General features: G+C 31.9%; 2 protein-coding genes and 2 long non-coding RNA genes across 4 annotated transcripts in view; all 4 read right to left on the bottom strand.

Annotated features, from left to right (window-relative positions):
• Nucleotides 1–22462, bottom strand: part of LOC144553564 (uncharacterized) — a 58127-nt gene that overhangs the window by 13166 nt on the left and 22499 nt on the right. The window lies entirely within an intron of this gene.
• LOC144553559 (hydroxyproline O-galactosyltransferase HPGT2-like) lies at nucleotides 15840–18631 on the bottom strand. Its single transcript, XM_078301783.1, has 12 exons — nucleotides 18340–18631; nucleotides 18110–18173; nucleotides 17931–17980; nucleotides 17635–17816; nucleotides 17485–17545; nucleotides 17324–17396; nucleotides 17068–17191; nucleotides 16865–16952; nucleotides 16698–16748; nucleotides 16541–16612; nucleotides 16154–16266; nucleotides 15840–16054 (listed from the first exon to the last, which is right to left on the bottom strand). The coding sequence occupies exons 1-12, from the start codon at nucleotides 18513–18515 to the stop codon at nucleotides 16032–16034; spliced, it is 1077 nt and encodes a 358-aa protein (XP_078157909.1). The 5' UTR covers nucleotides 18516–18631; the 3' UTR covers nucleotides 15840–16031.
• On the bottom strand, nucleotides 20878–21496 carry LOC144552431 (uncharacterized). The gene is made up of 3 exons (XR_013511140.1): nucleotides 21418–21496; nucleotides 21188–21283; nucleotides 20878–21027 (listed from the first exon to the last, which is right to left on the bottom strand). It is a non-coding gene; the product is annotated as an uncharacterized LOC144552431 (long non-coding RNA).
• Nucleotides 21553–22247, bottom strand: LOC144552381 (uncharacterized). The gene is made up of 3 exons (XR_013511098.1): nucleotides 22111–22247; nucleotides 21801–21980; nucleotides 21553–21707 (listed from the first exon to the last, which is right to left on the bottom strand). It is a non-coding gene; the product is annotated as an uncharacterized LOC144552381 (long non-coding RNA).

The raw sequence follows: 22462 nt of genomic DNA, 5'->3' as shown, positions 1-22462 counted from the left end.
ACACGAGATGTTTGCTTTTTATGGAATAAATATGTCAACATGGTATATGTTCATCTCCAGTTTTCTAAAAACGGAGAAGTTTTACATGACGGTGACGTGACGAATCACGAACGGGTTAAATTAAATTAAAGACCCACCGAGACCGAGGTGGTCATTTAAGTTACAAGGGGTGTTGGCGTAAACTGTAAAGTGTTTAAATCTAACAAATATGTCCCCTAAAAATATCCAAATTAATATTAAATAATTAAATAGAGACAAAACTGAAAATATCTGAAACAAAATTGCATTTGAAGGGAACAGTATATCCGACCCTTACCCATACAATTGGAAAAAAAATATAAAAAAAATCAGGGGGTCCGACATGTAAAACATCGAAATTTTGTAAAATTTGATGCCAAGGGAATAAAAAAGGTATCTTGAGGAAGGTATCGCGTGGTTTGAACGCCTGTGGTGAGTGGCACGTAGTTAGCTGGTAGCGTGTCGCTTTCCGGTTGGTTAACAGGCAAGAAGTACGCGCGACAGACCTGGATTTGACCGAGTCAACTGTAAAAATGGACGATCAGTAAGTAGTAACTTCAAGGGAGAAATGAGTTGTACTGACAGCCGTTGTGACAGTAATAAATGAACGGTCAGATTAAGGAGGTGAGAGGAACGGCCGAACGGGTGGGATCGAATGGAGATATTGTTGGAGCTGATCTGCTGATGTAAGAGTAAGACGGGTGGAGGCGTTTTATGGAATTGCGTGCTTATCTTATCCATTCACATTTCACCCCCTCTGGAGTCTTGGATCCTTCTCGATCCATTTTACTTTTTTGTTTTCATAACTCACAAGTCGTTCAAGTTTCTCCGGATTTGTCCCTTCAAATTTCCATAATTTTGGGACTATCTCTTTGGCTCTCTGGTATAAAGATTTTCAGTTACGAAAAAATTTATTGGAAACTTACATTTTGTGTGCAGCAAATCGAAAAACACCACGTGGACCCTAAAACTAAAAGTAGAGATGGGCACACTTGTCATTTTAAAATTTAAATGGGACCGTGTGGTCAAACTTAGACACTTTGATTTCGAATAATTTTGAATATATGATGCTGATCAAATAACGGTAATATCTGCATAATATATGCTAAGCCCGATGTAAATTGAAATTAAGTAAATGGTAAATATTATTAAATTTCTCTCTTAAAAAATAAATGTCGCAATGCTGATTGCAGTCGAATTACTTCCTCCTGATATGGAAAGTTTTCGGCAAAGAGAAAAGGTGTTGACTTTAAATTAGGGCTCGTAAAACACGTTGGATTGACATCAATCAATCTTAATCATAATCGAACGGCAGTGATTCGCTAACCTTTCCCTGTTTCCCATAAAAGTTCTTGTTATAATGCTCGTGTGGAACAATGTGTAGCGAGTTTTGATTTCCTCAGCGTACAACCTTCGCGGTAGATTATCCACAATCAATATGTGTTTTGCTTCTCTAGTTTCTCTTGATTTATTAACCTTCTAATTTTGACTTATTGATTTTATACTAAATTAATTTAAATGTTTAAAATTTTCACATATAGATGTATCACTTATAAAGTAAGCGGATTTCAACGGTTCGCATTCGTCATTTATAACTGATTTGACGAATTTTAGACTTGAGTTCACCAAGAGACTTGATAAACTCAAGAACACCCTACTTCTACTCTATATATATGTATTCTTTGTTGTAAATTTTCTAACTGTATATATTCTACAAGGAAGCCGCTAACAGTCCCCCAACTCCAGTCCCCCAAAAATCCCCGGAGATTTTCAACTAATTCTGTAAACATCAATACTAAATCCTGTAAACTAATTCAACAAATCTTGTAAACATAAAAACGCGTGAAAGCTGTTAAAAACGCGTGAAAGTTGTTGAAAACGCGTGACAGCTGTTGGGGACCACCTTCTGTGAACATACACATATTATTCTGTAAACATACACATGTTATCCTATAAACATACACATATAATTATGTGAACATTACATTTTATTTCTGTGAACATATACATAATATCCTGTAAACATACACATATTATCCTGTAAACATACACATATTATCCTATAAACATACACATATAATTTTGTAAACATACATAGTGTACTTGAAATTATAACAGTTGAAATTATGGCAGTTGTGGCAGTTAAAAACGCGTTAGAACTAAGCTAAAAAAAGAAGACTTTTATACACGAGAATTTTTGGGGGACTGTAGCCCGGGGGACATTACCTTTTCTCATTCTACAAATACAATGTTTGTTTTTTTTATTGGATAGGATAAGTTAATATATATGTTAAAGCCACTGGTATAGAAAATAAATATATATTCTTTAAAAAAATACACACAAGGTGGGAGTGCACTGTTTATGATCGAATCACGTCAAATAATGGGAGAAAATAAATTAAAAAAAAAATGATCAATATAAAATCTGTGGGAGTGCACAGTTTATGGTCCTATAATTACAGAATATATATATATATCGTGATTCGTGATAAGAGAGAAAATCTACAGCTGTACAGCTAATAATTGTAGTTGCGCCCACGCCACATCGGAAATTAACAATGTCTCTTTTCCTCGTCCACAAAACTACAAAATGAAATTTATAGCATGGAACAGCTGCAAAAAAAATTTAAACTTGGACCACTTTGTTCAGTAAGTTTCTCAAAATTATCAAATAAATTAATAATTCTTCAACTTGTGTTTATATCAAATTGGTCTATAACAAAAATTCAAATTGCTTCTTAAACTTCTATTTGCACTACATTAATATTTCAACTTTTTTTAATAAAAAATAATTAGGTGGTCTATGAACTTTTTTTAAATAAATTAAGGGAGTTCTTTTATTAGTCATTGTAAACAAAATTAATATTTTTATTTAATGAGAAATTGAAAATTCAACTTAGTTCTTTTGATAAGTTAAAATAAACAAGCTTGACTCTGTTTAAAACAAACTCAAGGTTCAATTTAGAAATTAATTTGGTAGTTTCGGAAAAGTTGAGACCAATTTTGGAAATTTGTACTTTGTTCTTTCTAATTTTAAAGTGCAATTGTTTAATACCTTGGTTTAGGAATGAATCATAAACCCTATGCTAAGAGGGACCCGCAAAAATCATATTATAACAAACCAAACATGTAATATCATGGTTTATCATTTTTTAATAATATGCATGGCAATCCAAAGCATACACAAAGACTATATATGTTTATTAAACTAAGTTTATATGACCAGATCCAGTTTATTAGAGAAATTTAGTTTAGTATTAGTTAGAATAATACTATCTAATTGAATCGGCCGTCCGAAGTACCTTGTTGGAACTAAAAATATCTCATATCTTCTCTTTCCTTTTTTTTTCTCTGTTTGTTTGTTGGGTGAGTGCTTCGTTTAAGCAAATTAACCTGTCAAGATTGATCTTAGATGTACACAATCCATAATGAAGAAAGTACTTATTCATTATTTGTATAGACTATAGACCGCCCCTAGAGAGCATAAGAAGAAGATTTACTAAATTTTTTTTAATTTTTGTGTTAGACAAAAGTAAGTAAAGAGAAGATAAGGTGCTGAGGTGTTGAGATAATCGTGTAATTTATAGTGCCGACGGGGGTAGTCGTGTCAGACTGTCGTCAATTCAAGATTCACTATCATTTATCAAATGCTGTAAAGTGTAAAGGTTAATCAACCTCTCAAGCAATTACCTGCCAGGTCACGCCGGTCTTATCCAATATTACCATTTTATTATTTTTATTGACTTCAATCTGTATCTCTATCTTTAGTTTATTAACTATTTTTTTTTTAATAAAAGACAACTTTATATATTCTATCATGCTGTCCAAGTCATTCCGTCTAATATTTAATCGGAGCCGTTCGATTAGAACCTATTTTGATCGAATTATGCTAGATTTGAGTTTAGTTTGAATTAATTTTGAACCGAACCTGGTTTGATTTGTTTCAATTCGAACTCATTTTGAATTGAATTAAACTCGAATAAAACCCAAATCGAATCACGAACTACGATTTTTTTTGTCAGCCCTACTTGTGGGAACCGAATCGTCTGCCTCCCTGGGGGCAGGAAATTCTTGCCTCCAGAGTGGGCCCCCATTTAACTCTAAACCCAAAACTATTTTAACCCTAAACTCTTTAACAGTAACCGGGCCCACCCCGCAGTGACTCTGGAGTCAGAAAATCTGATTCCCTACTTGTGACTATGCTGAGGTGGGGTTATAAACTTGGGACTCGTTCCATAAGATCATAGTTATGGGAATATTTTAAAAAAATTGAGTTGGTGAGATTTTTTTCTTTTTTTCCTTGTAAGAATGCCCAACTTTTCCCATCCAACGACAGTGAAAACGAAAATAAAATAAAATATTCAGCCTGATTTTCTTTTTCCAATCGCTAATCTAATGGCTTCTCACATCGGTCATAATTTTAGACATGTTGAGTACCATTACAGTAATTAATGATCCGACGACTTAGCTGTCCGATTAAATTTACACATGTTGAGTACCATTTTGTGCTTAATTTAATCGATCGTGGCCTCGTGAGGCATTATTATATGAGAATTATATTTAATTACAAATCAAATGATCTACTTTTGGTATCCACCGACTGGATACCTCTTCAGTTTGCATCTACAATTGGTCAAGTTCCTTAAAGATTCAATACAAATTTCATATAATTTGACTGGTATTTGTTATGTAAAAATTATTAATTGATTATCTGTTTTAAAATTGAAAATAAAATATAAGTATCAGCTTTCTATACAAATTATGAGAATAAAATCAAAATAAACTTTCTCTTTTTAACACTTATTTTTATTTTATTCCCATAATTTTTTTTAATAACAGCTCTGCTTCCGTTGGATACGGACAAATATTAACCGCTTTGTTTTCAGACTTAAAGTTTTCCCACTAAAATATTCAATATCTAAAAAAAAAAAATCTTTATCTGAATTTTTAACCTTTTTTTTAATATAATACCGTTTATTTGGTATCATAGGTTCTATCTACAACTTTATTTAATATGAATTTCATCCGGGTTGCGAACCTGTCTTTCCTTTCGCCCTCATCTGCTTAGTTTTTTTTTTGTTTTAAATAATACAATTTTTTTAATGTGTTGACTTAATTTTTTTAATAGTGTATTTTGTTAAATAAAAATATCTAGGTATTTTCTATAGAAGTTCTTCTTTGATCACACTTAATGATTTAGTTATCCACTGAAATATAATAATTAAATTATACTTAGAATATCGATTAAAGTTTATTTTTTCTTTTTTCTTTTAAGTTAGAACATTTTCCGAAATTTTTATTAATATCCAAAAATATTTTCGGAAAATGCCCAAACTGGTGAGAATCTCATCGGTTCTATAATCTTTTTCCGGTGAGATTCTCACCGGTTTTATTTTTTATTTTATTTTTTTACAAAATAGAATTTTTTTAAAAAAAATTTATTGAAATATTATAAATGTTTAATATATTTCTTTGAAAATAGATGAAACACAATATAATTTGATTTATTAGAAAAACTGCGACAAATAATCCGAATCAACATTTTTCGCGGCTGTGAGAAAAATTAATATATTTCTTTATGTGTTATTGGAAAAACATAAAAATGCTGGGATTCTGAATTATTGATCCCGGTTCAAAAGTCACTTCTAAATAAATACAAAAAATATTGTCATCCTTCTAGTACATTTAATTTCTAAAAAGTTTTATCTATTTTTGAAAAAAAAAACTTTAAATTATTTAATAATTATTATTCAAAAAGAATTTTCAAAATAGATACAACTTTTTAGAAATTAAATGTACTAGAAAGATCACAATATTTTTTGTATTACTTAGAAATGACTTTTAAACCACGATCAATAACTCAAATTCAAAGTATTTTTTTTTCCAATAACACATAAAGAAATATGTTAATTTTTCTTATAGTCGGGAAAAATCTGGCCTGAAAAATGTTGATCCGGATTATTTGTCACAGTCTTTCTAATAAATCAAATTATATTGCATTCCATCTATTTTCAAAAACTATATTAAATATTTCTAATATTTCAATACAAAAAATAAATAAAATTAAAAAAATTCTGTTTTGTAAAAAACAAAAAAAGCCGGTGAGAATCTCACCGGTTTCTTTTATTGAAACCCGTCAAAATCTCATCGGTCTCAATTTGGGAAACTGGTAAGATTTTGACCGGTTTGGGCAATTTTCAAAATCATGTACAAAAGTGGGTAGAATTTGAAATTTATTAATTTTTTTGGATATTAATAAATATTTCGGGAACATTTTCATTACTTTAATATCAAAATGTGTTGTGTCCATAAAAGTACGAATCAACATTTTAAATTGAAATGTTTTTCATTAGATATTATTTTAATTTAAATTATAACATTTTTCCCGAATTCAGAACTATGACTGATAACATGTGTATTATTTCCTTATCAACCCCTCTTAATTAAATTATCCCTAATCAGTCCATCAGGGTCTTTTGTCCTCATTAACCGAATAATAAAAGCTTTAGTGTTCAAGAGGATTTGCGCTCTCCATGTAATATCAAATTCCTTATTTATTTTTTATATTTTTTTTTATTCCAACAACCTATAATATTAAGAGACATTAAAAAATCTTTTGTATCCTAATTCCATATAAAATTATTTTTGATGGAGTTTAGTGAAAAACATGTTTATTTGGAAATGCAAATCAATAATCATGCTGGTCAACTGTCAAATTTCCCACCAATTGGATACTTAAACACTAATATGTTTTCAAATTGTTCAAATTTGATACCAAACTTATGTAACTAACAAAAAAAAACATATCTACAGTTAATTTTTTTTTTGTGTGTGTGTGTCAAGTTTTGGCACTAGCTGCCGTCATGGTGACAATTAAATAATTTGGGTTTCGTTTGGCGGGGTTAAAAATTCGTGATTTGAGAATAATACTGGTATAATTCGGAAATGATTCGGAATTATCTAGATTAGAGATCCCAGTCCAACAAGGGAGCGGGAGCAAAAATAAAAATAAAAATGTTCTGGAAAAAGTTCGGGAATAATTATATTCAGAAAAAATTCATAAAATTTGTGTATTATTCGCGAATAATTCGGTCAAATGAATAATTTAACGTTGGGTTTGCCATCACCAAAAAAAGAATTATTTGCAAATAAGTCACGAGATTTGACTATGGCTGCCGTAGTTGTCTTAATAAATTTGTTATCAATATTTTATTAACATTTTGTGTAACTTTTTTTGTAACTGTACCGACAAGACAAGTAATCAAATTGTAAATTGCTGACACCTAATTACTGTAATTAGAAAATCAAAATATTAATGGAGAATATTTTTTTTTATCAAAAACAAAGAAAAAAATATTAAGGCAATTTTTTCAAACATTGAGGTGGGAACACTACTATTCCGTGCAAGAAAACGGAGGATATACCGTAAATTTGTCAAGTTGTGAATCAAATAAATTATTAAAAATTAGTTGGGTATAGAGTGGAAAAAACGTGCCGTGCCATGACTAACACGCTGTGATTTTGGTTTCGTGCCGTGACAAAGTGAATAGTGACCTGTGTTGTGACCAAAATGTCGAGGGGTGGTCACGGCACGTAAGTCACGCTGTGACTCGCGTACCGTGTCCAAATGTAACTGGTCACGTTTCTCACGTTTAACTATTTTTTTTTAATTTGAGTTAGTTTATTCAAGATTCATCATTTGATTAAGACCTAACGGTTCTAATTACATGTGACTCGTGTGATTACGTGCCGTGCCGTGACCGGATCTTTCGCGTGACGTACCGTGTCAAATTTTCTACAAACTGATCACAACACGCAAATGATCACAGCACATAACACGCAAATTATGACACAGAACAGTAACACGTGTTGTGCTGTTCCGTGACGGAACCGGCTCCGCCTTGCCATTTTTCCAACTCTGGTTTGGTAGTTCAAAAAAGGGAAAAGAAAAAAAACATACACACACCAGCAATTTGTTTGACCACTTGAAATCTTTGAATCCTAACCTACGCAAGCAACATTGGCAATTGTCTCTAAGAGGTGAGGTACTTCATCGTGTGAAGTTATATTCAGATTATTTAATTTCAGTTTTGCACAAATCTTAAAGCATTTTCTTTTTCTTTCAAATGTGTTCCGAAACGAGAACCAGTCTTCGGTCTAGTGGCAAAGGCAATACTCACCATATGGGAGCTCGCATCTTCGAATTCAGGGACGGATCCAGAATTTTCATAATGAGAGAGGGAGGGGTCAAAAAAAAATAAAAAAATAAGGTTCAAATTCATTAGCTGATTTGATTAAAAATAATAATACTCTTAACTTATAATTTTCAATTCTCTGACCTTTAATTTTCAATGTTCTAAGTACCAATAAGAATTTAAGGAATTTATCTTAATTTTAATTTAAATTACAAATCAGAATCTCAGAAGAAGACAAATAAAATTTCAGAAGCAACAAATTTTACTAAAAAAATATAAATTCTGAAATAATATAAATTCGTCAATACTGTGAATTCATATTATCTAAACTCAAATTTTGAGTTCTGGACCGTCAAGTCTGCTTTAGCGTGAATATTATATGTTTATTGTGAATTTCACTTCGGATTGAATTGATCTTGATTCTAATCAGACGACCGGGATTTAAACTCAAAATTTGAGTTACTTCAGATAATCCTCTGCAATAATGCTAGTGAGTAGCATCTGAAATTGATTTGAAATTTCAATTACGATATATTAATCAATCATTATCACATAAAAAAAAATTAATCAATAAATATCATGTTGGGAAGCCAAATACACATTTCCTTTCTCACCCAACTATAGTAACAAGCTCAATTGACTGAATTTTAATAACTGACCTACTTCTATTTGGAAATTGGAAGCACGCAATATAAAAATGTCATCATCATGAATTCATGATTGTACTATTTCTTTTTTCTTTTTTAAATGGTTGGTATTATTTACCTTTATAATGTTTAAAGTCTTTAAACTGTGAAATATCTACCGACATACGAAGGCATGCAATATGCACAAAAAAAGTTTGTGAAGTTTTAGAGAGTTTAGCACAAAACAAAGTCCCCAAATCACATCTTCTGAATACTCAAAATGTGAAAAAATAACTAAATCAGATTATTCTGGTAATTTTGATACAAATCAATAGTTATATTTCCGGAGCAAATATTAACCTTTTGTATGTAGAATGATTTTATTTATGCTTTGAAAAATAATAAAATAAAAATTCTGATGGAGCATATTTTCTTATTTTCCACTTCAATATTTATTTTTTGGCATCGCAACCATCAATTTACAAGACAACAATAATCCAAAAAAACAATTTACATCCATCTTGTGATGCAGAAGTGGAATTGGAAAGAACGACAAAAAAAAAGGTAAATATCATAGAAAGCTCTCAATTTTTTTTGTTTGTTACAAGTTGACCTCCAAAATTTCAATTTTGGTTATTTTCCTCACCTTTTCAATATGCAATTGGTGATAATGACCACCAACTGTTAATTTATTATTTAGTGCTCAAATATTCTTGATAATTTATCCTTGTTGACATATTTTATTAATGAGAATACTTTGTAATTTTTAATATCAATTTTAAATTTAATAAACTCTTAGTTTATAATGTTTGCATTTTTCATGTACAAAATTAGTTATATTAATTTGAATTATTTATGAAACTATATATATACTATAAAAATAAAATGAAACATACAAAGCCAAAAAACTAAAACTAAAATAAAATAGCTATCAATTCATGTATTATGAATATTTAATTCAGAAAAAAAAATATAATTTTTCACAAATTATAAAATTATTGATCATAAATATTTTATGCCTTATACTATAAACATCTAAGGAAATTATGATCGTTTCATACTTAAAATTGAGTAAATTAATTGTGGGAGTTATTATCTTGGATTGCATAGTCTGGAAATTAATTTATTGTCAAAATTAGAAGTTGAGAAATGAACTTGCACAAACTAAATTGGTGAGTTATCAAACTCAATATAATTGGTGAAATGAATCAACCCACAGTATGTTGCGGTTGATACATGCAGAGGAGAATCAAACTTTCTCAGTTCACCAGTAATAAAATAAAATTAAATAAATGAATGCGTACCAGAAGAAATGGTCCTGCTAACAAAAGTACAAAACCAACCACTGAGAAAAGAGTCCTTAAACCAATTTCCAGCCTTTGATGTGCACCAATTAACTCCCAAATATGTCATTGTTGCTGTGTCAATGTCACCAAACTGACAAACTCTGTACCTAGATTCAATTCTTTTCTAATAATTTTTTCTTTGTTGGTATAAATATAATGCATGGCCACATTGGAAATAGAAAATAGGAGAGAAAAAAAGATATATATATATATATATATAATTTATGCAAAAACCTAAGGCAGCCCAAAGTTTTGTTTTGGATTTATATGTAATTCAACTGCTATCTCTGTCTTCAATTTCAATTTGGATGTATTTTTTTTTATGTAGCCTGTCATTTTTTTTTATAAATAATAATAATTAAAAAAAAAAAAACAGAAGTACGTGCCAGGGTCACATTTTAATTGACATCTTGAATTGTACCTAATTGATTTAATTAGAGCACTGGCCAATAAGATCCCATAAAGGCTGTTTGACCTTCACCATCAATTCTTCTCCAATCTCATGAAATTTTTTTGGGATCAAACAAGGGAACAAAGCACACCTCTCATTGGCATAGCCACCATAAAAGTATACCTCCCATTTTATTAAACATAATTAAATAAATTCTTACAATTTGCACTTAATATATTCATACAATACAACATATTCATAAAATGAGAAATAAAACTTAAGGATTTAAAAATAATGCCACTTGAAAGTGCATTTTTTTGCTAATAGATTAGAACAACCGTTTCATTTTCTCTCGGTTCGCATGATCTTCACCTCTCAATCTTTGACCAACAACACCCGTATTTGCTCCAAAGTGCTGTTTTCAGTTTCTTTAATTTCACTTTGTAAAAGTAGGAAAATTTCTATAGAATTGGTCTCCACAATCATCTTGCCAAACTCCTTTTCCCATGCCATTTGAAGACAAGTTTGACAGCAAATAGAATTTGAAATATGTTTAATTACTAAGTATTTCGATCATATTTAGTTAATGGTGGAAAAATATTGGTAAACGAGTCAGATCCATCTTTTGAAAAATACTAATTCCTCTCTTGTACATTTTTCACGCATGAAATTGGGAGTGGTTTATAGAGAATAGATAAGGGACCAAAATATAAAAAAATAGGGAGCTTAAGTGCAAAAATTCTAAAGCCAATTCCACTTTTTTTAATTTTACTCACTTCTTTTTTTGTTCGGTGAGAATATGACCTCCTTTTCACTCTGCTCATAAACAATGATTTTGTCTCTAAATAGTAAAAAAAAAAAAAAATTTATAAAATTTGCTCTCCAAGTACATTTTAGTATGAAGATCACGTTGAGCTATTTAAATCGATAGTTTGGAGTTTGAACTTTGAAAATAAAATATAAAATATGAGGTATGATAAGGTATGAAAATATGAGGCATTTGAACCCTCCTCTTAATTACATTAATACATAATTAACTTTATTGAAAATAATTAATTATACGTATATATAATATATAACTATAGTAACAACTCAAAACATATTTTATATTTGAGATTAAATAGCAGAAAACTTAATGAATTTTGATTGATCCAGATATGATTTTAACAAGTTTCTCTTTTCAAATCTATACACGAATCCAATAAATTATCGTATATATTGGAATGTACATGAGAATTCAGATCTATCTAACAAATTATAGATTTCACATTTATTGATAAATTTTTATACATGATATAAATCTGTACATAAAAATTGCAAACTTAAATTAGATATAATTTTCAAAAATAACATCTAAGAAATGCTGAAATGTACTAAGACTTTAATTTAAAAAATTTAGAAGGAGCTAAGTTTTGGACATTCGAAAAATTAATCTATTTATCTAGAATAAATCCGGACTGTAAAATTAAAATAATCTTATAAATGTTTACCATCATTCAATACTCTCGTTAATTAATATATCTCTCCTTTTTCAAAAATTAATATATCTCTCATCCTCATTAATTGCACTTCTCTTTATTTATTTTCCTCCTTGAGAGGCATAAATAACCATTAATTAAACGCTTTTTTTTTAAAAAAATCGTAGAGAGGCATGTTGCTCTCCCTATCTCTACTGCTCTACATCATGCATGACAGGACAGCTAATTCAATGTTTTACCAATAATTTTTTTTAATCATGTGCTGATTTTTTTAAAAATTGTTGAATTTCTTTGTAAATGTTACAGAGATAGCATTTTTTTTTTTAATTCTTGACAGAGACTGCCAAATTTATAAAATGACATCTCAAAATGTGATTATTTTTAATTATTTTGATACTACACTATAATAAATGAGGAGGGATCTACTTACATTCTTTTTTGGTGACACCAAATTACATCCAACATTTTTAAAGTTTTCAAAATTCAAACAGTCGATTCAAACTGTTCACCGTGATAGATATATTAAAATGTACTTGCAGATCAATTTTACATTTTTTTTTTACTATTTATTAAGTATTTTACAAAATCGTTGTTTTCGGACCATTGAATTTTTGTATCTATCTTAATAAATAGTAAAAAAATTCAAAAAAACATAAAATTTGATCTGCAGACACATTTTAATATATCTATCATGTTGAACGTTTTAGATTGACTGTTTGGACTTTGAAAATGTAGGATGTAATCCGGTGTCATAAAAAAAAAGATGTAAATGGATCCCTGCTCATAATAAATGATCAATTAAGATTTATTTTCTTTTATTTATAAATACATTACGCGCTTTTAAATGGTCCCAATACAAATTAGAATGGGTGGTGTGAATATAATTATATGTTCTTAAAAATAAAAATATATATATTGAGACCGGTGATATTTTGTCCAACCTAACATTATTTTGCCTTCCATGAACCCCGCCATCACCGACAGCAATGGTTCATCGCCCACATTTTCTATTTTTTATTTTTGCAAGGGTGGCAAAGCAAATAACGGACAAAATACAATTTCGAAAATGGTTAATACATAATGGTACCTGCACTTCTAGAAATCATAATTGCGTACCTAACAACTTCTTTTTGCAAACATGAAGTACATTAACATAAAAAATAAAAGTTGCCAACTGTACTTTCAAAATATTGTCAGGGCGTCAGATATTTTCAAATGAATTATGAGTACGGTTATATGATATATGGAAACCGAATCATCTGCCCCGCGGGGGGCAGGAATTTCCTGCCCCCAGAGTCACTGCAGGGTGGTACCAGTTACTGTTTAGAGTTTAACTATTGTTACTGTTTTTAAATGAGGCCCCACTCGCAAAGACTCTGGGGGCAGACGATTCGGTCTCTGATATATGATATACAAATCTAAATTTTATTTTTACTTTTAGTTTTTTATAATTGTTCTCTTAGTATAAAATTTATACTTTTCGAGTTTACTTTATAAAAGATCTAAAACAAATAAATGAATTTTAGAGTCAACTTAATGTACTTCATGTTATCTATCGTACAAAATTAGCTCAAATTTTTTAAAAAACTTTACATTAAGAATATTTATATGAAGAATGATAAGACCAGAAACTCAGATTCATTAGTTATTTTAATTTTTCTCATTAAAAATTTACAAAAAGGTTTCCTTAATTTGGCAGTAATTAAATCATTGTGACACCGACAATCTTTCGTTGTGAAAGTGAAACCCCTTTTAAAACGTGTAGCAAATTTTGAAGTTTTCCAGGGTTTATTTAAAATAGAACTGCACGTGGGGTGCGGTGCGGTGTATCACAAGAAAAACGGAGAAGAAGAAAAAGAATTGGATGTTTGAGAAGTTGGAAACGAGATGATTTAATATCACGTGCCATTGTGCCAAAATTATAAGTATAACAATTAAGATCTCTTTTGTTTCAATCAGTTGGTATAACCAACCTCCTGTGACCTGTCCCATCCAAACCAATTTCTAAATGTTATTTATTTATTTTTTTCTTTTGAAAAAAAGAAGAAAAGAAATGAACTTGAGGTCTTCAGCGGCTCAATTTATTTATGCTTACAAATTACAATAAGAGGCGCGGATTATTTCCGAATAATTGAGTTGTACAAAAATATATATTAATAAGGATTTATAAGTTTTTTCATTTATTTTACAAAAAAAACATTGTATGGTACAATAAAAAAAATATTTTGGAATTATAGCACCCCCAATCCCTTGAATAGGTGCTGATCCATCCCTTGAATTGGGAATCCCTCATGTGTTTCGGATGGGTCCGGATCTTAATTAAAAAATTGAGTAACGCAGAGGATCCGGACTCCCAAAACGAAGCAATAATAGTATGCAATTGCTAATATAATTGTGTCAATTAGCATTTTAATTTAAAAATGATTGCGAAATAATTAATTAACCGGGAGCAATGGAGCATTAGCATATGCTTGATGCTTGGCATGCAGATGTAATTAATTTGAAAGAAAGAGAATCACCTTCCTACTCTCTAGTCTCTCTTCGACGGATGGAAATGGAAATGGAAATGCGAAATGCCTTCCCCAGATAGCACCTGTTTAGATTAAACAAAAGACAAAGCAATGCCAATGGCCAATGCCCATCAATCCATGATTGCTTCATTTCATGTAGAAATTGTATGCTATTATGTTTGGCACCACGTCATCATCCAGATATCTGACTGCTTTATAATACACCACTGTAACAAAAGGGTCACCGGAGAATTAATTAATAAATAAAAAAGTAGCTCGATAGAATATTAAAAATAACGGATTAATCGATAATAAAAAAAATAGCACAGTAAAATAATGAAAACAACTGAATCCATATTCCATTTCACTGTTCTGGTCAAACACCAGGAGCAAAGGACCGGCAGTGCTTATCAAGTTGAATCCATGATTTTCAACTGAAGAGTTCATAGGTTCATTGACAATAAAATAAATTAGTAATTTTATATTCTTTTTTTTTAATCCGAGTCAAAACTCTTATAAAAAGTATACAAGTTTTTGAGAAGTTTTGCTAGCTATATAAATTAACAAATTTAACAAGTTTTGTTTGCATGGTCTAAATCATATCCGTGTACTTGCATAACTTTTTTGTTTAATTGCAATTGAGGGCAAGCCGTAATCCCATTGAAAGTTATATTGTTGGATGCTTTCGGAAAGAAAAGAAAAGAAAAGAAAAGAAAAGAAAATAGTTCACCTGATTCACTGTATTTCACCGTAGACGTAGTGCTCAAATTTTTTAATCTGGACAAATAATTGAGGTGAAAGTGTAACTACACTTCTCCTACTAACAGTTGAAAGTGACGGCAGCATCATTTTTTTTGTTTTATATACTTTTTCTAGAAAGAAAACACCTGTTGTCTGTTTATCTTGTGATCTTTCTTATTCGAAAAACCAAGTGGCAGCAATTCCTCTTATTGAGCCATCAACATCTCATTCAAGCTTTTCAAAATCATCATTACTAGATTACCTTTTGTATTTTAATTTTATATTATATAATCTCTCTTGTACTGGGGAGGCTCAACCTAGGTAAGTGTGTTCTAATTGTGTTCGAGTTCTTCGCTATCATATACTTTTCGGCCTAGTGGTGCCACGTCATTCGACAGAGGCACGGAGCCGGAGCTATCAGCCATGCGACAGCGTTGATAGGTTGCTTTGTCAGCATGCTGCCCCAAACTAAAATCCCAAATATTACAACATAGCCCAACCAAACTAAAAGCCCAAAATAAAAACACGGTAAAGTGCAATCCATAACAACTATTCCTCAATTGATAAAGCCTAGTTCCAGCTAATATATTCTACACTTTCTAATGTTTTTGCGGTTAAGGCTGTAAGCCTGATGTTACAAATTCACTCTAGAAGCTGAGAATCGCTGAATCAAAACACTACCAATTAGGACAGGCATCAAGTACACAGCTCTTCGCATTAACTCTCTTAAGCCAGTGAGCATACTTTCTCTGCAGGAAAGAAAACAAAGAAACCCAAATCATTAGATAGCACAAAACAATTTGATCGTGAAAGTACGTTAAGATTAAACTCGAAAATAAAAAAATTACCTTGTCTTGAGCTGCTACAACAAAGACGGTCATCATCAACATGCGTTGCATCAACACCCATCATCCATGACCCCACCGACGTGTCGTCATGCGCATAAGTCCCAAGTGATGCACTTCATAACAGAAAAATATATACATATATTTTATTGAGTAGAAAGATAAACAACAAAAGGAAGTGCTATTGTAGTTCTTAGTTCATATTAATACCATATACCAAGTTTCTCTGCAAATACTAATTTCGTTTGAATTTCAGAAAACACATAGGGATATTATATACCATACACTGCTGTTTAATCAAGGAAAAATAGTAGAACCAGGGAAAAGTGTTGTTACAATCATGTTAGAAAAAGAAATAATAGTCAGAGACATGATAAAGAAGCAATATACCTGTTTGTGTTGATATAACGAGCCAAATTGTTTGATATTATAAACAGAGTGCCAGAAGCATGCCGAAAGTATCTGATCAAACCCAAAATAAGCCAATGCATTTCTAAAAAGGAAAAAATACATATATTCTGACAATTAAAATGTTATGCTCACTCACGTTTTTGAATCTCCAAATTTCCACCATTCAGGTTCATACCATTGCTTCCCCCTGTAAACAGAAAAAAAAAAGTGAAAAATAAGAAACATAGGGATCAAGGCAACAAATCTGATATTTTGTGAAAGAAATAACAGCATATATCCTATTATAGGAAGTTAAGAACATACTCTTCAGTTATAACGGAACCAGATTTCATGCATCCCATATAAAGGCCTTGACTACCACGGCGGCTTTCCAGAATCTCAATCAAACCATCTTTGTGAAAAAATGGATGTCAAGCTAAAATAATAACTAATTTATCCAAATAGCAACGAATAAAAAAAGACAAAAGGACAATACTTGATTAGTTTAAATAGAAAAGGTGTTAAACCTAATTGAATATTAATATTATCATCAACTTTGACGTAAAATTCAGCATCCCATGTTTCAACAGCCGCACTGAAGAAAAATTTAGCCTTTCTCGGCAGTTCCTCAGTTGCTTCCTCATGACTTTCCTACAGTAACAATAAATAAGGTCCAGCAAGCAAGACAGCTAAGCTTTTCAAACATGCACCAAGTAAAAATATATTTAAATTTTTATTACTTTGTTTTATTATATTGATAAATAGAAATACCAACATACTTACAAGGATCAAGAAATCTTTTGTTTTACGGTTTTCCTCGTCAATTATACGGTCTAAACTATCGCCTCGGTTAGCACTGCAAATTCAGAATAACTCACTGGTAAATTAATCCAAATTTGAATGGCTATTGAATTGAAAAGCTTTAAAAGTTATTGGAGCCAAACCTGCGGCCAATCACAAAGCGTATGATCACACCCCTTTCCTCAAGCTTTTTTAGTGCATCTCCTAGAATTTGAATTAGCCCAAAGCAAGGGCAAACAAAATTAACAACAAATAGGCAAAACTTACATTAAATTTTTATGTCAGAGACTAACCTCTCGGCATCCATGAACCACGAAAGACATTTCTTTTCAGATGGCTCCCAAATCCAGTGTAAACACCAATCACTGCAAGAAGCTTCTTCCCTGAAGAAGCAGATGCATTGCCGTGCAAGAAACCTTGGCTTTTAGCAAGTGTTAACTCCATCTCAGCCTCTACTATTCTCCTCCCAATGTCACTATATTAATCAAGGGGTCAAGAAACAAGCTCTCTGAACTTTACTGAAGTAAATTGTTGAAAAAAATAGTGAAGCTATTTTTTATTGAAATTTGTTACAGTGATGGGAAATTACTCGCATCCAAGTGTTCTTAGCTTATCCTCGGTTGTCAAAACTTTGGGGACCTGAATCATTATCAAAATAATAAAACAAAAATTTCATCTTAAGACTTAAGGTTTATATATACAAAAATCAAATAGAAATTTGAAAACAAGGAATATTTTGGCTTGTGCATGAGAGAGAGAGATCCATACATTGTTCAAATTTTTCTCAAGAAGACTTGAGAGAAGGATCCTGTTCTGAGAGTCCTGCCACAATCTGGAATTTCATACAAAAAAAAGGAAATCAATCAAATCTGGATATATTCAGATGCCAAACTTGAATTCTCACCTCACATTCAAAGCATACTAACTCAATTCCTAAGATCCATCTCACACAAATAACTTGAGTAAGATAACAAAATTAAACCAAATTAAGAAATTACCTCCCAGCAACATAAAGCCAGGCCAGGCAAGACAAGAAGCCCATGATGAGCGGTGCCTTCCCGGAGGAAGAATTGGAGCTGGAAGACTTGAAATGCGACTTCGATCGGCGCTCCTTCTTCAAGGCGCTGGCCAGCGTCTCTCGCCCGGGCAGGTGACCTCCACCGCTGATATCCATTTCCGATCTCGCCGGAAAAGAGTGACGGGGTCGGGATCGGGATCAGGGACTGGCGGGGTTCTGATCCCAGCCAAGCTCAAATGTTTGGTGATTCGTTAAAAGAGATGCATCAGAATATCAGATCAGGGAGCAATTTTGGTGTCTGTGTCAATTTAGATCCTGTCCTGTGCAATACTAGACCGGGTGGAATGAGATCTGAGTCGTCGTTTTTAATCTGACACGAATCTTGAAACAGATTCTGTATTCCAAATAATCACCGAATTGATTTTGGTGCGGCCGTGAGTATTCTACTGCGTTTGATGCGGGTCGCATTATGCGTTTCCTAACGGGTTGGGCCTGTCTAGTCATATTTTGCGTGACCGACCTGTCCGGTGCTTATTCGGAGATAGCGCAGGGCTAGTATTATTTGAGATTCGCGCAGAACGTATTAGAACGGTTGAGATTTTCCAAAAAGTCGCGCAAAATATGAGATATCTCAGAGGATGCGAATTCGTGTAACAGTTACAGGAGCGATGAGATTTTGAAGTTGGGCTGTGTAAGAGAAAGAGATTTAAGAAGATTTAATTCCAACTTAAAAAATAGGTCGATGAATGCTTTGAAAGAGAGAAATGAGATTTAAGAAGATTTAATTCGAACTTGATGAGGTGGATGAGTTATATTCAGTGTTGCAAAATGCGGTTCTATGCGGCGCATATGCGGTCTAATATGCGGTTCCGCATATGCGGCCGCATATGCGGCCGCATATTCGGCCGCATAGAACCGCATTATGTTTGTATGCTATGAAATTTATGTATTATGTTGTGATAACTGAGTTGTGTGATAACTGACTTGTGAGTTGTGGCCTGTGATAACTGATATGTTGACTATAGCTATTCACTATTTCACATTTATGTTTGTATTTTTATTTTTGTTGTGAGATTATGCATATAATGATACAAATTATATATGAATTCTTATTTTAAAATCCGCATATATTAGTCCGCATAAAAATCCACATATGCGGCCGCATACCGTATATGCGGTATGCGGTGCCCTTCCGCATACCGCATTTTGCAACACTGGTTATATTTCAATACTCATGAGTCATGATCTCATATTCTCATTGTCGATTATTTATATTTGACCAACTCTAGTCTAGATACAGTTAGTATAAATAATAGAATTAATTAATTGACTTGAGTTTCTTCGATTGGTCACCAAACTTTAAGATATGTTCTAGAAAATGACGTAGAAGAAGAGAGGAGGAATGGACAGGTTTGCCTCATTTTGATTTACTTGCTTTTTTTACAAACCGTTTAATTTTTCTTTTAAGGTTAGTGGCAAATTACCATTCTATCTATTAAGAAGTTCCTAATCATCACTTATGGTGTGATAATTAATGATCAATGGATTATTCTCCTCTTTTCTCTCGAAGAGGAAAATATTGAGAAAGGGACAACTCTATCCAACATTACGTACGGAGTCCGCATCCTCTAAGGTGTCAGAATATTCGAGTTTAGATCAGAACCGTCTGATCAAATTCGGGTCAATCTGAGATAAAATGTATAGGGTATAATACGATCAAACAGTCCAGATCTAAACTCAAATATTTTGTTACCTCAGCTAATGCAAATTCCACCATACGCTTCTCACTAGAAATGTAAATTCGACGGAATGCTGAAATTCAACCGTCCCAATAGCATAAAACTACAAATACGTTCGGCTGCAGCCTGCAGCATGCTTTCAAGCGGACAAGTATCCTCTCCAATATTATAAAATATTTCTTTAACTTTAAGTCGCTTTGAGATTCGGACTAGCGCAGGACAGGTATTATTGGACTTTGAGATTCGTACCAAGTTAAATAGAATGGTCCAGATCCAATAATACAATAATACTAAAAGATTCTCTATTACGGTATCTAAATTCCTTTCAAGCAAGGTATAAACTCTGTACCTCTTATTGTATCATATTATATCATGCGAAACGCTGCCCTACAATTCTAGCCACATCCTTTACCCACGGCTAACTCATTTCACCCTTTTAGCTACACCCTTTCTCCAATCTGATTAGCGTTTCATTTCATCATTTTAGTCACATCCTTCACCCACAGCTAACTCATTTCACCCTTTTAGCCACACCCTTAACAATGGTTGTTCTTTTAGCACAAATTTAGTTTTAATATTAATATCTGTTTTTCAATTGACTAACAATATCAATATTTAGTAGCAATTGCAAATACCAAAAATCACGCAATTTGAACAAAATATCACTACATAATACAATTTAGAGTTAGACAATTCTCAAGACCACATTGTAATTGAACTTCCATAAACATTGTCCTACACTATATAACCCACATACATAAACTAGACACAGTTAGACAATAAGAATTACAAAGTATTTAGAACCATAACTAAAATTAAGTATTTATAGCTAATCACTTGAAGTGCTCATCCATGAACACTCTAGCCCACATGCCCCTTATTTCATGGAGCTGATCCATCGGAAGAGGTGCAACACCTGGTGAGGGAAACTGCATGCAAGATTATAAAATGTTAAATGAACTCAAGTAAATTTAGAAAAACCCCATGATTTTCTTAGAAAACCTAAGTATGAACTAAAGAGGGATATTGTGCAATAGTAAGGCCATTGCATGCCCTTAGATAAAATAATGTATAATAGAACTAACATACATTCTTTGGAAATATTTTTTGATGCCTTGTGACGAATGAGTGCATGAATTTCATCACATAATATCTGTACTCCCAACCCAAGTACTGCTGCTGGCACTGAATTGCAAAAGTAAAAAGGTTATTAGTTTGAATTTTTTTTTTGGTAATTGTACAAAGGAAATAAACAAACCAATTCAGATTAAAACTAACTAAATATGACAACTGTATTAGATTTAAGTTAGTGTGTTAACCTTGAGCAATCTCCAATGTATTTTCAAATTAAGCTCTTTAGCATGCGGTCCTCCTTCTTTAGTGTACTTTACAAAAGCCCTTAAGAAAAATAAAGGATAGTAAAATAGTGTTAATCAGAAATTAGAAGAATAACTATTTAAAAGAATGCAAATAAAAGATAGTTTAATTGATTGCTTATTGCTTGTAATACTTCATGATCTTATAATCTGTTTTATCTATTGGCTAGTTTGGATCCATCACAAACACACTATTTTTACAAGGACAAAAGAAGAAGAAGATCTAGTGTTTACTGTAGTTTTAAATAATTTTAATATTTAATCACCAAATAAGATTAATTAAATATTAAAAGTTGTAGTCGTAGATATAAATCTAATCAACTGACTCCTGAAAAACTGGTGCGAGGACAAATGGCTTCCCTTGGGCCTGGGATTGAAGGAGGGCACCGCATATGTAATCTATTGCTTGTTTAGGCGCCATATGAAGAGAGGCCTCATTAATGAGTTCGGGATCCAGAAAAACACAAAAGTTTTGTTCCATTGTTGAACACAACTTGCTTAAGTGCCTGCAAATTAGTAGATAATTAATTAAAATAGAGAAAAATGCTTGATACTATTCAACAACTTAACAAACTTACATTATGAAAACAGTCAGAATCGAGATATCGAGCCATCCACATGTCAGAATTGGCCCACCGTCATGGTAGAACTCTCATTGTGGAACTTCAACAAAAAAGGACGTCCGATCTTCAGGTAACTTCATCAAACAAGTGTGAAGTGTTTTCAAGTCTGACGGCAGGAACATAAATTTATCTTCCTCAACCAAAGTTTGGTCATGCGAGGGTGGCCTCTCATCATTGTTGATTCTTTTTCCTCCGCCTACTTTGATGGCCTTAGTTTTGCCTTGATCATTCGTCCCTATTTGCTTTCATAAATGTACATATTTTAAAAATGAGAAATATAATATAAAAGTAGATAGTAAGAATTGTACATATTTTACCTTGTCCAAAAACCTAATGCATCCTTAAGATAACACATTTCATTATTT

Source organism: Carex rostrata, chromosome 4 (assembly GCF_964058835.1).
Source record: "Carex rostrata chromosome 4, lpCarRost1.2, whole genome shotgun sequence".
Taxonomy (NCBI): domain Eukaryota; kingdom Viridiplantae; phylum Streptophyta; class Magnoliopsida; order Poales; family Cyperaceae; genus Carex; species Carex rostrata.
The sequence above is the reverse complement of the archived record's forward strand: the minus strand, read 5'-3'. Positions and strand labels throughout refer to the sequence as shown.

What these genes read in the sequence shown, in the direction of transcription:
- LOC144553559 (XM_078301783.1), bottom strand. Translation starts at nt 18,515, where the DNA reads ATGGATATCAGCGGTGGAGGTCACCTGCCCGGGCGAGAGACGCTGGCC. An exon ending in CAAAAGATTTCTTGATCCTT is followed by an intron (nt 17,192 to 17,323) that starts GTAAGTATGTTG and finishes TTGTTACTGTAG; the next exon opens with GAAAGTCATGAGGAAGCAAC. An exon ending in AAATTTGGAGATTCAAAAAC is followed by an intron (nt 16,613 to 16,697) that starts GTGAGTGAGCAT and finishes GGGTTTGATCAG; the next exon opens with ATACTTTCGGCATGCTTCTG.